The sequence below is a fragment of the Meleagris gallopavo genome, chromosome 7 (assembly GCF_000146605.3).
Source record: "Meleagris gallopavo isolate NT-WF06-2002-E0010 breed Aviagen turkey brand Nicholas breeding stock chromosome 7, Turkey_5.1, whole genome shotgun sequence".
Classification (NCBI taxonomy): Eukaryota; Metazoa; Chordata; class Aves; order Galliformes; family Phasianidae; genus Meleagris; species Meleagris gallopavo.
In genome coordinates, this window is record NC_015017.2 from 19,039,260 (window position 1) to 19,054,295 (window position 15,036).

At 34.2% G+C, this 15,036-nt stretch overlaps 1 protein-coding gene across 1 annotated transcript in view; it reads right to left on the minus strand.

Annotated features, from left to right (window-relative positions):
- SLC4A10 (solute carrier family 4 member 10) overlaps nucleotides 1–11,425 on the minus strand; it is a 37,964-nt gene extending 26,539 nt beyond the window's left edge. Inside the window, exons 1-8 of the mRNA XM_010713811.2 lie at nucleotides 11,318–11,425; nucleotides 6,740–6,897; nucleotides 4,887–4,974; nucleotides 4,464–4,610; nucleotides 3,390–3,490; nucleotides 1,860–2,034; nucleotides 1,474–1,607; nucleotides 740–985 (exon numbers count right to left, since the gene is read on the minus strand). Of these exons, the coding sequence (XP_010712113.1) occupies nucleotides 740–985; nucleotides 1,474–1,607; nucleotides 1,860–2,034; nucleotides 3,390–3,490; nucleotides 4,464–4,610; nucleotides 4,887–4,974; nucleotides 6,740–6,897; nucleotides 11,318–11,425 (1,157 nt within the window). The remainder of the gene's footprint in view (nucleotides 1–739; nucleotides 986–1,473; nucleotides 1,608–1,859; nucleotides 2,035–3,389; nucleotides 3,491–4,463; nucleotides 4,611–4,886; nucleotides 4,975–6,739; nucleotides 6,898–11,317) is intronic.
- Nucleotides 11,426–15,036: the final 3,611 nt, after the last annotated feature.

Here is a 15,036-nt window from a genome sequence, read left to right on the forward strand (position 1 = left end):
AATTGGCATCAAGCCCAACTAGGATCTTGCCCTTTACCAATACTTCTGATATCACAGAAACAATCCTGAATTTTTAATTCAAAATGAAACTATATCAATTAAAGCAATCGTTTTTCTATTCCCAATGATAATACCCTTTATCCAAAACAGCTTATGAAAACATCCATTGTCAAGTTATACAAATGCAGTCCTGTTAAAAATCTTGTAATTAAGAACAAATTGGTATGATAAAAATCAAGCACTGCAGAGAGGCACCTAACAATTCTGAAATCACTCCAGTTCTCACTGAGTTCCTACCATTTGGATTAAATTGAAGGAGTCACATCAAGTTTTTAGATAGGTCAATATTTCAATTAACAAAAAAAAAAGACAGAAATATGATATAAAATATTATAAAGCACTAATACAAGGTTATAGTAAGATGCCATTGAGTTGCACTTAATTAAAAATGTGAATAAAAAACTAAAGCTGATTTTTAAATTATTATTATTCTAAGATTTCCAGGTTTCATTTGAGTAGCTTTCCAAAATTCCAATAATTTTTTTACTTAAATTACAGTACACATCTCCAGTAACTACTATTTCTATATGCCAGAATCATGCCTAATTCAATAGCTCCCACATATTATATTCACAACAATCGAAAACTTATCCTGTTGCACACTAGTTGCATTCTTTCAAAGATTTCACCATTTATGGAAAAAAAAAAAAACAACAAAGTGTTAAGAGATCATACTTACGAGTACTTAGTCAGCAGGTCCAAATCATTATGCATGTTGATTGGATATGTCTCACTGAGATGAAATAGCTTCTCTAAGGCCTCATAAATGAAAATTATGCAGATAAGAGAAGCAAAAGCTTCTTCAGTAAACCGGGTAATGTAACAGACCAGGGAGCTTGCATCAGTTGCAACAAGGATGATGCACAGGATTGCAGTCCACAGACCAATGCTAGCTCTCAGGGAAAGGTATGATAACCCATACTCTCTAAAGAGAAAATAAATAAACAACACGGTTAATCATTTGTCCAGCCACAGTTTCCTAGATGAAGAAGCGACTCCAAAATAGGCTTTGTATAAGAACGAGCAATTTTGGGAACAGTTTGGCTCTTCAGAAAGAGGGCAAGAAGCAGGGAGGGAGGCAAAAAAGTGGCCCACTCTTCAACTTTTCTGCATGATCAACAATTGACTTTGTTTCAGTCAAAGCATAATTTTCAGACTATACAGTTCACTTTAAAACAATCCCCTGATCTTCTTCTGCAGATGCTGCAATTCATTGTTCAATGTTTCTAATTTTACTTAAAAAGACTTCAGTAATTATGCATGTTATGATCTCACTCACCTCAAACATCAGTTTACATGAATAAATCGATGAAGTAAGTCTTCACCTGGCTTAGAAAGATTCTATAAATGTCACTGGTAAACTACTACATCTTATAACATGTTAGAAATTTTAAGTATCTCTACGTCACTTACTTGCAAAATTTGAATAAAATCTTCTCAAACACTAGAACTGGTCCCGTACTGCCAAGTATAGTGAGAGGCTGTCCACCAAAGAGAGAGTAGGCAATTCCAGTCATGGACGCTCCAAACAGCGATTCTATTGCACTCTGAATATGAAACAGAGAGAAGTGTGTATAAATTTTCCAACTGGTTCTTTTTTTGCAACATAATGATTTGTAGACTTCTAAATAATGAAACAAATATATTTTAAATATATATTTTCAATATAAAAATAAATATATAAAGTATAAAAATAGATTTTAATATACATTTATCCCCTTGGAACAGTAAAAAAAATAAATACTAACCATGAATCTAGCAATGTAAGTTTCTTTTAAAAATTCAGATTTAACACATACTATACGACCTTCAGTTGCTTCTCCCAGTAGACCACCAAACGTGATGACAGGAGACATGCAAGCACAGTAGAGAAACAAAAACGATGCCAGACACTGTAGACTGAGAGCATCCCTGAAGTCACTCCAGAAGAATGGAGCCTTTCTTTTTATATCTAAAATCAATCCACCAAAAAATCTAAAAGTAAAAGAGAAAATTTATGAAGGCTTATGGAACTTTCTTCCACAGTATTCCTTAGCAGCTGTAGAGAAGCTACTCTTCCTTAATCAAATGAAACATATCCTTATAATTCATCCTGCCTCAGAATAAAGTTTTTGGGAACTCTGTCCTGATAACCTTAATCAGGAAATTGTTTTAAAACAAAAGAATTTTCATGTTTCTTACTTAAAAACTTCGTCACGCATGCCCAAAACTTCTGATCAGTTGTTAGCTCCCATGCATAAAGCCCCAGTACTTTTGTGAAATAATTCTTTTTATTTGTTTTATCAGAGGGCTATTATACTGCATGTTTGCCTACATTCCTACATATAGAGCACATCATATTCCTTGCAAAGCTCTTCCTAAATACATTTGGCAATAGGATGAAATCTAGGCTAGAAATTTTCATGGACAAGAACTCATACCTTGTCATTTACATTATGCTAAATATAATAAAAAACTTAGAATCAAGCATTCCTTTACAATACGTAATTAAGTTAAAGCAAATGTCCCACAGCGCTGTTTTCTCTAATGTATCTGATGTACCAGACAGCTCTGAGGTAGAGGAGACAGTGCTACCAGCTCCTGAAAACAAATGATCCTTCAAGCAACCAACACCAGGTTCACCAGCAAAAGTATAATTTACAGACTGGCTGCCCATTACCAACTTTTACTACACTACGAACAGCAACACTGCAGGTTGGAATAATAGTTAATTATCAAGAGGCAGCAAAGTAACGAAATTGCCTAGCACACAGCTACCAGCATGATGATACTGCACTAAGGCAGACACTGACTGCTGATGGGCTTACTTCACAATATATTAAGAATGTATGTATTGTCTTTTTTGGGACAAATTCTTCCTTCAGATGCGTTTATGCTGCAGCCACCACAGTAACCACAGCCTCATGTACCAGGGCACATCATGGCTTACTGAGGCAAAAAATGAAATGCAGGAGCTTCACAACACAATAACCTCAACAATAAAATATTTGTAAGAATTCATAATATGTGACAAGCCTATTTCCAACTTTTTCTTCATACAGAAATAGAAAACAATGTTAATTGAGTTCAATAGTGATCTGACTTCTATAAAAAATAGAGTAAGGAGCTTTCTGTAATTATAATGTGAATACTCAATTTTTTTGCCCTCTTCTTTTCTGAAGAAATTCGGAAGTACTATCTTTTTCAGCTTTGTGGTATGCTAGTGAGGAATAAGGCCTGAAAAAGATGATGTGCCAAACTGGTCATTTACAATAGAGTCAGACCATTATTGTTCTTTTGAAAGGGCAACATCTGGGACACTTATGATTCTGAATATGTTTTTCACTAACTTTCCAGTGCGTTGCAATTCTGGTCCAGAGTGTCCTCCAGGATGTTCTGGTTCCCCATGAGCTGCAGTCCCATTTGGTACTCCTGGAATCTTACGCTTCTCCTGTCAGGAAGAAAAGACACTTTTCTTAGATTTTCACAATCAAACACAAATCTAGCAAAAAAAATAGGCTTCAAAACTTGAAAGACTGCACATTTAAATTTTATTGTAAGATTCATCAGCATAATCTCTTCATAAGCAGTAGAGGAGCAGCGTAACCAGAAAAAGTAGAAGGAATTGTGGTGTAAGAAATTTAAAGAATTCATCTCAGAAAAATCTTGTTATCAGGAAGCATTTTTAAAGAGCAGTATGACAAGCTGCTTTGATAATTGCTTGCTCTTATCAGGCCATTGTATTCTGACTTCACTGGCAATTTCGCATGATGAGCACCTTTTGAAAAGAATTATGGATAACAAATTGTACGTTATATGGCTAAAAGTGCATCGCATTATTCAAAATGGATTACAGCTATCAAATAATAGAAGAATAGATAATGATTGAAGAGCTTTGTGAATAGCCACCTGCTATTAACAGCCTGCACTGAGTACTTAAACATGTAATACTATAAAAATGACAACAAGAAAAAAAAAATTCCTTCTTTTTCACAGTATTTTCTTCTTCTGAGTCATCTTCAGAGAAAAACTAAGCACCTCTAGGATACACAATAGAATGTTTGGGATTTAAGCTTTTTAGTCTTTCCTGTTTCAGAAAACAAAGATAGAGCAATAAGTTTAGAATAAAAGCAAACTACGGCTGTTTGTTATAATCAAACATGCTTATTACCAATCAACCTCGAATTTAAGATCTTCAGATCCATCTGTCTTTATTCAGGAGAGACATAGTTTTGAATTACACTGACTGTCATCACATCACATGTTTTCAAGACAACAATTTTCTTAAAGCGAAGTAGCAAACAGAAAAACATACAATATTTCCATATAGTGACTTTGCTAAATGCTAAGTTACTTAGACTTAATTCTACTTAGCAAAACTTCATCACGATCCTTAAAAGCATCTGAATTTTACAAGCACAAACCTGAGAAGGAACGTTTTTAGGTGGTTCTATTCGAATTGTTGGGTCCCATTCTCCAGGAGGGAGAACTGTAACCTGATCAAGAAACTCATCAATTCCAGACACCAAGTCATTGCGGTCTTTTGCTTTGTAAGCAACGTCATGGAACACCTATGAAAAGCAAAAGTGGGAGGAAAAAGAGATGAGGAGAGAAACACTCCAAATATTTCAGAATGGTCCCTTCTCAATGAAGATGCCCTTGCACATTAGGCTCACCTCTCATTTTATCATCTCCTGGCAGCATAATCTGAGCAGTTATAGAATGGTGAAAAAAGCTTGAATTCTATCTGTGCATCAATTCAACTGGGCAGTTCCGCATTCCAGGTTCTCTATTACATCCCTCCAGTCATTACAAAATGACTAAAGTCAAATCAAGAATAAAATTACCTCATCTGTCATCAGTGTTGCAATCGATCTTCCAATCTCATGATATTGTTGCCCTTTACCCAATGGCCCAAGAAGAATAAACAAAAATCTGAAAAAAAAAGTTAAATGAAAATATGTAAAAGGAAGGCGTATGCTAGTTACTATAAATACTACCAAAACAATTATTTTAAATTTGGACTATAAGAAAAATCCTAAATCAAGTACTATGTATAATATTCCTTCAAGATCCTCAGATAAACATTTAAACATGAAGGTCTGGTTAGGAAGTGCATTTAAGTAACTTATAGAAATATATATCATAAGTTTCACAATTAGACTTGTGATTAAGACTAAGACTATCAAAATCCCCTTATGTAACAAACCTTATCTTACATAATAAACATATGCAGATATAAACTACGTACAGAAAACATTTAACGTTAATTCTGTTAATGTCATGGAACTAATGATTTTATGGCAGTTACAGTAGAATTATTTCATTTTTTCTGATTTTGAAGTTACCTCTGAATGAAAATATTTTTTAATTCATCTTTCCTCCCAGTAAAAAGACTCTAACCTCTACTCTGGGCTTGTGGTTCTTTAAAATGCACAGGACAGGTTCAGATGAAATAACTGGTGTTTCCAGGTTTGTAAAAATACAAAAACAACTTTTTACTAATGAAAATTATTAAATTATTTCTAAACTAAGTATCTTGCAAAAAATATTAATTATCCTAATTTTTAATTCCTTAATTTTCTCTAGGCCAAAAATCAAGACATCTGTACTGTCTTCACTGTCATGCGTTTCTTTGTGGGAGAGATTATGCAGAAAAAAAGCTTCTGTTATTTTAAAAATTTAACTCAGTATCTCAGTGACTCTTATACATATGTACAAGTAAAAGACCTAAAGACATATTCAAAGAAATTAAAAATTAAAGCAAATTTTATACTATTTATCAGACTGTGAGCAAGAATCAGAGTCTGAGCATTTCATCTCCTAGGTGAAGGCCATAAACAACTGCAATGCAGTGTTGTCTTCTGATGAAATTCTATTTTTATAGAAACAGGGAAAGAGAAGAAGAAAGAGAGGCAGAATACATGCAACTCAAAGCCAAACCAACAACAACAAAAAAGCTGAGAGTCTTCATAATAGTTAAGCTAGTGAATTTAGATACGGGAGAATTAGATAGAGCTTTGATCCAAATTAGCCCCAAGTGACAACAATGTATTTGAAGATCTTCTTAGAATCTTAGTATATTTTAGACATTAAAACGATTCCTCATAAACTGTCCTCAATGTCAAAATACTTCACGAGAAAAAATTTCATCTAAGAAAAATATAATCTAATAAAAATTTATGGTCAAAAGTTACATTTCCTTTAATGCAAGTATCTACAGAGTTTTAGAGGAGCATATTCACAGCATGTTCTTGATCCATTAACAATCCCTAGCCTATCAAACCATATAGTTTGAATTTTTCCTTTTAAACACCCCTTTCACAATTTTTCTCTTCTGGACTTAATTCTGCAGTATCACGAGATTAATTTCAGTTCCAGACGAAAGTTGTATCACTTTGCTTTGCTGCTTTTTCCTCATATTTCACCTACAGAATTAAGAGTTTGTAAATTATTAATCCCATTCTGTAAGCTGACAAACTATATTTTCTACGTCCGTGAAGAATAAATCTAATCACACATTAACAGCATGTGTCAGAATATACATACACATATTTATGTATGTTTCTGAATACACATAATTAAATTGCAAGTAAAAAGATGTCCTTAACTCATGGTGAGATGAAATTTGCTGAAGGTCACAACACATGCCTCCAAGAGGTACTTAGAAAAACATGAAAAGAAATAAATCTAACTGTACCTAGTTGGAATTGGAACTTCAGCTAGTCCTGTAAGCAGCACCGCAGGCGATAACCTAACAAAAGCAACAACTGCACGGTCCAGGAATTCCAGCTCACCAACTAAGATGTTTGATGCTTCAGCTCCAGGTGGTATCTTTTTCATGAAATGTAAGTCAACCTGGGAAAAAGATATCAAATTATCCTAGGAGTTACAGATAAGGATTTTTGTTTCCCCTCATTTTGGTCACTTACTGCATTATATATTTTAATTTTTACAATCATTTTAATTCTTCAGCTTTTACTCCTGTCTTTTGAAAAAGTAATTTTTTCAAAAATAAAGATGTTTCTCAAAAACAGAAACTGATCTTTCAGTATTTGACTAATATTATCTTAGAAACATAGCTAAAATACTCCAGAAATCATTTATAATAGGAAAAAAAAAAAACCACAATCTTGTTAGGCATATAATATTAATCTCCTATTTAATAATTTTATAAAAATCATAGCAGCATCAACACTCATAACATAATTAATTGCAGTAGAAGAAATTAAGACATCTAATTTTTCCATAATTAATAATTGTTAAACTCATTAATTCATGGTTCATAGTTGCCATATTACAATCTCTGTGAGAAAAAGAACAGGCTCCACTATCTCAAATCCCCCCTTCCACTACTCTGTAGTTTTCATATTTAATGGAATATACTTTTTTTCTACTGAAAACAACAGAAAAGCTAGGACCATAATTGTCTCAAGGGAGTAAGCTGAAAGAGCAAAGCAGAACAAAAACTTTGGAGTTTTAAGGCTCTGATGTTGACTTCTCCAGGGGGAGGGTAGGAAGAGACAAAAAAGCAGCTTCATAATGGCATTACTATGTCAGATCTAGGTATTTGCTTAGGAACAAGCTCATTTGTATTTACTTTTCTCAGTGTCAGTTGACAATTTGTAACAAAAATTGACATGGAGAAATAGAGTATATAATGTATGTTTGATTTCATTATACACCAGTATTGTCTACATTTCAAAATACATGAATTTTGTCATTTGCTTTCCTTTTATTAATCTAAACACAACAACAGCAACCAAATCCAACATAAACTGTTAAAGTGGACCATTTTAATGTCTATCTTCCAGCCATCTGTCAGTACTAGCATGCATGGGCTTTGGTAATATTTAGAAAATTGCTTTCTCGCAAATGGCTCTGGCACTAAATCAGAATTCAGATATAATAAAGTTGCCTGTATTTGAAATCGAATTTCTCTAAGATCATAAAGAAATACCTAATGCTACCCCTGCGCTAATCAAGTGTGGTGACCAACACCTCACAAAGTCTGACCGCCATCAAATCAACCTGAGAGGTTGGAGTGCAAGTACTTTTTAAAACTACTTGTGAGATAAATTCTTCTGTTGCCCACTCAAATCGCAAAATAACTCCTTAGACTTAAATACAACACAAACAGATTCATTCTGCATCCAATTTTGGCAACTTAGAACAATTACACTTGAGATAAATAAAATAATCTTTCAGGCACATATAACAATGTGCATTCTATAAATTTAATAATGTAATGTCTCACATACCACATGCTACAGCTGTCACTTTAAGGTCCACTAAAATACAGACCAAAGGACCAAGACTCATATCTTTCAGATATACTTTCTTGTCTACCAGCAAGTATTTCCAGACAGGTTTCCTGTTGATTGATCAGCCTGAGATTCTAAAATCTATATGCTATTGAATAGAGGCCCAAAACTTGCATCAAATGACCAAAAACATGCAAAACTGAGGTGCTGTTTCTGGTACCTAATAAAAGCAGAGGTAGCCCTGGAGTGTGTCTTGGGCAATGGCAAATGCTACATCCTTCAAATGCTTCATCTATCCTATCCGCCATACTCCACAATGCATTTCTTATTACAAGAAGCCTTTAGTTGGATAGCCCTCATCACATCTTAATCTTAACCATAAATTGATGCATATTCATTACCAGGCGTTTAATAGCCTCAGAAGGCTTCAATTAAGCACTGAAGTAAATGACTAATGTGGAGTCTGCTCCCCTGCAGGGAACCTCAACTCAACGACTGAAGGAGGAGGGGGAGGCCTCCCAGAGAACCAAACGCAACTTGAAATGAAGACAAACAGAAAATAACCAACATCACTCCCCTCAGGAAAGCCTTGATCTGTATTAATCAAATTTACTTATAAACAGAGTCAAAAGCATTCAAAAATAAATTGATTGTTTTGTGTGATATTTGGGAAAAAAAAAAAAAATCAAGCTGCATTAAGTATAGGGAAACAGTTTTGATTCAGATATACCATTTATACACGGAACACAGAAATGTTGCCAAGGGACAGGCTGCAGTCCCCTAATCCATTACATATTTCAGGACACTTGAGGATCACTTCAGCCTCCAGGGCATGCAGCAGTATAAGAGCTCAGCCAGATACAGTTGTTACACTGCCATCCCCACCCTGCTCACTGGCTCAGCTTGAAGTAGAAAAGCGACAGACCATTTCAACCACCTTCATTGGGTCCTGAGAATACAAAGTATTCCCAGAGAAAGAGTGACACATTTACAACATCCCTCTTTAGGCTACTGAAGTAATGCTAAAGACAGCTTTTAGAGTTGTGTCCTCGTATTATTCATAAATAGATACTAATACAATCAGCAGTATTGGTGCCATATTCAGATTAAGTCAGCTTTTTGAATCAACTCCAAAATTCGGAACATTAGAAGCAGCCCAAGGGAGATAGATTAGGAAAGATATAATACGCAAAGAAGTTAAAGTTGACTTTTTGGAGAAGATAAATGACATTGGTATGTGGAACAAAATTAGAGCAAGAAATCACAATATTCAAGAGAAAATTAGTGTACTGCTCTACTTTCCTCTCAATCTGTGCACATAATTCCAATTATAACCACTGGGAGTTATGTGCAATAGCATCTTTCAAGTGGAAATTGTACTTTACGTATGCATCTTCAAAGGGATAAACAGATGTATATAAGACAGTTTAAAAAAGGTAATTTAGATTAGAAGCCTCTCAATTCATTTCAGCAAACAGAAGATGTTTCTTTCGTATCCTGACATCCTTGTTGGTATCTAATGCTGCTGAACCTAGCCAAAGATGACATGTTGATCTCTTCTCATGTAATTTAACTAGGAAGAGCTCCAGTGCTACACAACTAGAGACTGAAGAGACTGAAGGATGAGTTGTTGCAGCCTCCATTCTTGTTTAATACAAAGAAAAAGAAGGAGGAGGAAAAACATGTAGCTAGATAATGGATTGGGATTCTTATCCTACAAAACTCAAAGAAATAGTGGAAATAAGCAAGAAAAGCACAACTGGAAGTCACATCATCTCCACTAGGGTTGCTAGAAGCTTCAATTCAGTATAGGATAATTTTGAATAGCCAGATTTATGTTTAGCATCATTATCTTTATGTTAGAACAACTGCCAGAACAGTTATTTTCAGTTAACAATTTTATTAATACCAGCAAACCAAAATCACATATGATTTTCTATATTCTTAATTTAAAACATTTTTAAAGGTTAGTCTGCAATTTTTTACCATGTTTATAGTCCTTACTACCTCTGAAGAGCTATTGGCCCACAATACATCTCCAACCCTCTTCCTTTTTTCTCACAATCTTTGACAATAAGATCTGTTCCCCATCTTCATCTCAGCCATACATCATTTCTAGTCTGGCATGTTCAGTCAAGAATTCAACTGGTGCAAATAGCTACTGCTGCTAGGAAATATCTCTGGCACCAGATGGAGCAATCACATAACTCTACTTTTAGCTCAGTTGCACTAACATTAAGATTCAACAGACTCAAAAGCACTGCTCTTCAGAATATTGGTTTAAATTACCTTTCTTCACTTACTCAACCTTTGCTGTATTAACGCGTCAGTTGAAGCCATCTATTCCTGTCAGGTTTGTCATCTGCATCTAATGTGACAGTTTGTTTTAGATACATACAGACTTCTTAAATTAGGATTCTCCTTTACGTTAAAGCTGAGAAGCTGTTTGCTTTTCTTTGCTATTTAACATTGAACTGTCATTGCAATCTCCACTACTGAACAGCTAACATCTTTTGTGATGCGTACTGAAATATCTTGGCTTGCCAAAAGTATTAAGGTATAGCTTTACAGAAACACATTCTGTTTGAGACATCTGGAATCCACAAGTTCAGGTTATAAAAAGCATAGTTTACATTCATGTTTTACTTCTACAAAAAGTACAAATCTGAAAGGTAAGTTCAAATTACAAGAATTCTGAATTATCTTTCTACTGAGGCAATTTTCTGTTCATTTGTAAAAACTTCCCCTCCAGGTATACACCTACTATACTTTAATCCAATAAATGGATATCCACATTCTTACACTGTCATTTCTTATTGCCAGTAATTTACCAGGAAAACAAGGAAATTTTTTGCTGTTGTTACATAGAAACATTATTGCAGTACTTGAAAATTTTTAATGTTCAAGCAAAAAATTGCATTTCATAGCTTTTTCTAACTCACATAGATTCAATATATTTACAAGACCTGTTTGGTAATCCTGAAGCTCTATTTGCCACCAGTGAACCTACTTACCTTGCTGAAGTCAACAGTGCTATTTTCTCTGCTCACATCATTTTTGTTCTCAACACAGGCTGGAGCAGATTGTGGGGAAACAATCTGACCTGCTAAAAAAAATACCATTACAGAATACTAACATTCACTTCTATAAATAAAGCAAGATTTAATGAAATAGTTGTTAGAATTAAATAGTGACATCCATTCCATATCAAGTGTATATGAAACATCTAAACATGATGTGTATTTAAGTATACTTAATTAGAATAACATTCTCAAAAGGGAATATTTATCACATGCAGCTAAGAGTGGGAGAACATAACTCAGAAAATATAAGACAATCTAAGATACTGAAGATAAGCTTTCTGTATCAATTAAAGCTTTTGTTTCTTGAGGTACTACACTTGAATAAAGTTCTGCATTTATATAGTTTTGTTTTGCTGTTGTTGTTGTTTTTGTTTTTGTTTTTTTTTAACTAATTTGAAGAGCTGTCAATTTGGGGCAATATCCGTCTGCAAGCTTACTCCTCATTGAATAAAACAGGAGTACTAAGATCCATAAATTTACACATGAGTATAACAACATTCTGATTATATAAACACTACAAAGCCTAGGATAAGAGTGGGCTAATATAAGAAATAGACATTTTGGAAATTAAGATGATTTCATTTCAGTATCGAACACTGTGAACTTGGCATGTATAGAACAAATGTTTTGGCAAACACATTTTCAAAAATTCTTGCAAGGATTTAGTGCAGTACTTTACAGAAGCTTTATAAAATATCTCAATATAAGAAGTGTTTAAACACACCTCAGTCTCATGTAAGCCAACTGTAAGTCTTGTGATCAACTAAATTTTGACAGCAGAAGCTCAAAAAGAAAAACCAAGATTAAGTAACAAAATATATTTTGCTTAATGGCAGCATTACTCCCATGCACAGCCAGAGGTCACGCACACTGCGATGAAGGCAGTAGGGCAGCAACACAAACTAGCTGGGTTGATGAGCCTCTCTACCTTTACTCTTAATGCCCTCCCTGGCATGGCAAAGCCCGCTCGTAGCTCTGAACACCAAAACAAATCAACAGGAAAAAGTACTGCTGTAGCACATACTCAGGAATAACTGTAGAGTCCAACTGGCCAACAATCAGTATCTTGTGCCCAGCATATATTTGTATCCATAGCAAATAAAGTCTCTCATATGACTAAGAATTTATGATGCAAAAACACTGGTTCTGGCAAAAATCAATCCAAACTTGAGTACTAACAAAGACCATATGTTCAAGACATATGACTATAAAGACAATCCTAAGCTAGGCACATTGTTTGGGCAAATCAAAAAGCCATCGTGTACCCGCAGCATCTTTGTTACATCCATTTGTAGTCCAAGCATGTCCTCAGCCACAGTCAGGAAACAGAACACTTTGTAGGATTCAAACTGAACAGGACAACAGACTTGCAAGAGAAACTCAGCCGTGGTCAGAAAACTTCAGTGTCCAGCTTCTGTGAAAGCTGAGCAGTTCAATAATCCTCTCTAACTCTCGCGACAAATTTTCAGTATAAACACTTGCTGACAAAAAGGCTGGTTTTCATCAAAACCAACATTTCATTTCCCACTAGGCAAAAACCTCATGCCACAAATCAGTTTTTAGACTTGTGAAGCATGCTGAGAGATTATCAAGAGAGATTTCACTTTGATTAGAAAGTATAGGCACAGAATCTTTCAAAAATTATTCATAAAAATCTTATTAAATGTAAATATTTCAATTTTATCTCAGATTCAGAACAAAGATAAAAACAAAAATATAAATAAGGGCTTTTGCCTAGGACTACAATGAAATAAACAGAAAACAACAGACATGACTATTATGTTACTTAACCAAGCAGTTAAAAATAAGTCAATATCAGAATTTTTATATGGCAGGAATTACAGATTAATTTCAGAAGAACATACTATTGTAACTTAAAGGAACGTATGCTAAAATAATCTTAAAACTATTAATTCCTAAATGTAACATGGGACAACTTAATCAAAATTGGAAGCCATCAATTACTAAATATGCAAGATCCTTATAAAAGGCCATTCAACTTCTGTTTTAATTAGAGTGTCTTAACTTAAAGTGTCACTACCATTGTTCCACCATCACCTCAACACTAAGTATACCCATACACTACTTAATGCCATTATTTTTTCTCTATTAAGTTTATGTTATAAGAAAGATCCTCTAGCATTCTAACTATTAAAATAATTTCTATATTAACATGGGTTCTGTAGTATTTTGATAGTTTTAATAATGTAACAGGAAAAAAAAAAAAAAACAAACCTTTAAATAACCCTAAAATAGAAGCCATAAAATTTACAGGGAATATTTCCACCAGGAAGTCTTAATCTTACTTAACTCTTATTTCTTCCTTTTAGAGAGTCCTCCTTGTTCTAAGATCTATACCAATGGAAATATTTATAATAGTTACTCATACTAACATCCACATGATGTTATAAAGATTTTATGCACATGAAAGTAACTTATGATCATTCTGTTGCTAATTATGGATTTACATTTATAGTTTCTCTGGACCCACACTTTCAAGAAAATGAGAACATGAATATCTACATGGGAGAAAATAACTCTGACCATTTGGAACATGGATCATTTGTCATAAATACTGAAGTTTTAACATCGTAAGTTTTTTACAATCATAATCTGAACTGTGAAAATTCCCCTAAGCAGTTACTTTAATAGTCTAAAATGCTAACTTTTAAATGTTGTGTCCTTTTTTTTTTTTTTTTTAGGGACTAAAGGAATACGTGGTAGGAAATAAAAGTCACTAACAGCAAGTATGTGAAGTTTATAAGAATAACATATGTTCTTTTTCTGTGCCAATAGAAGACCTCAGACTTTGATTTTCCCATATGCTGGACTACAACACAACTTTTACCTTGAGGCAGTAAGAGATGTTTAAATAACTGTAACTTCAGACAGCTTTCTGGATTTCGGAACAACGAAGGTTTTTGTTCTTATTTTTAATTTTACTGGATTGAATAACAATCAAAAAGATACAGGGTAGAGAAGATAGCTAATTTCACTTTTTGTTATCCATATGACAATACACTGCAGAAACACATTTGTTATGAAACAATACAATCTGCAAAATAAGAATCTGCAACCTGATCTCCATGTGATCCTCCAAGAGAAAGTAAGATAAAAAGCAACTGTTTTCTGGAGAGATTCTTACTCCTATGCATGTGTAGTTTATTAAACACCCATGTATTTTGCACTTTAAGTAGGTAGATACTGCACTATGGTGGCTCTCTCCAGGCAAAAATGTCTGAAAAGACCAGACTGTTTTCATACCTGGTAACTTCCTCTGTTCCAGACCTACGAAGCCACAAAGGTAGCCTGAACTTTGTATAAAGTTTCATGTTGACTTAATGGAGACTTCTTTGAGGTGAATAAGAAAATATCAATGGAGTAGGTCCAGAATTACACTGATGGCTGCCTAGTGAACATATGCATCACCATGTTACACTGGTTTTCCCATTCATTGTTCAGTTTGCTAATGCATGTTGGCCAGTATGTATGTGCTTTATCCTCAAGTGCATTTTAATTTCAGCAGCTGGTTGTTTTCTCTGAGTGAAGGACACAATTATCAACACTATGATGACCCTAGGTAACATCAGATAGTTGAAGAGGTACGCAAATGAAGGGGGGAAGCTGTCACACAACACCTGGACTGGAAA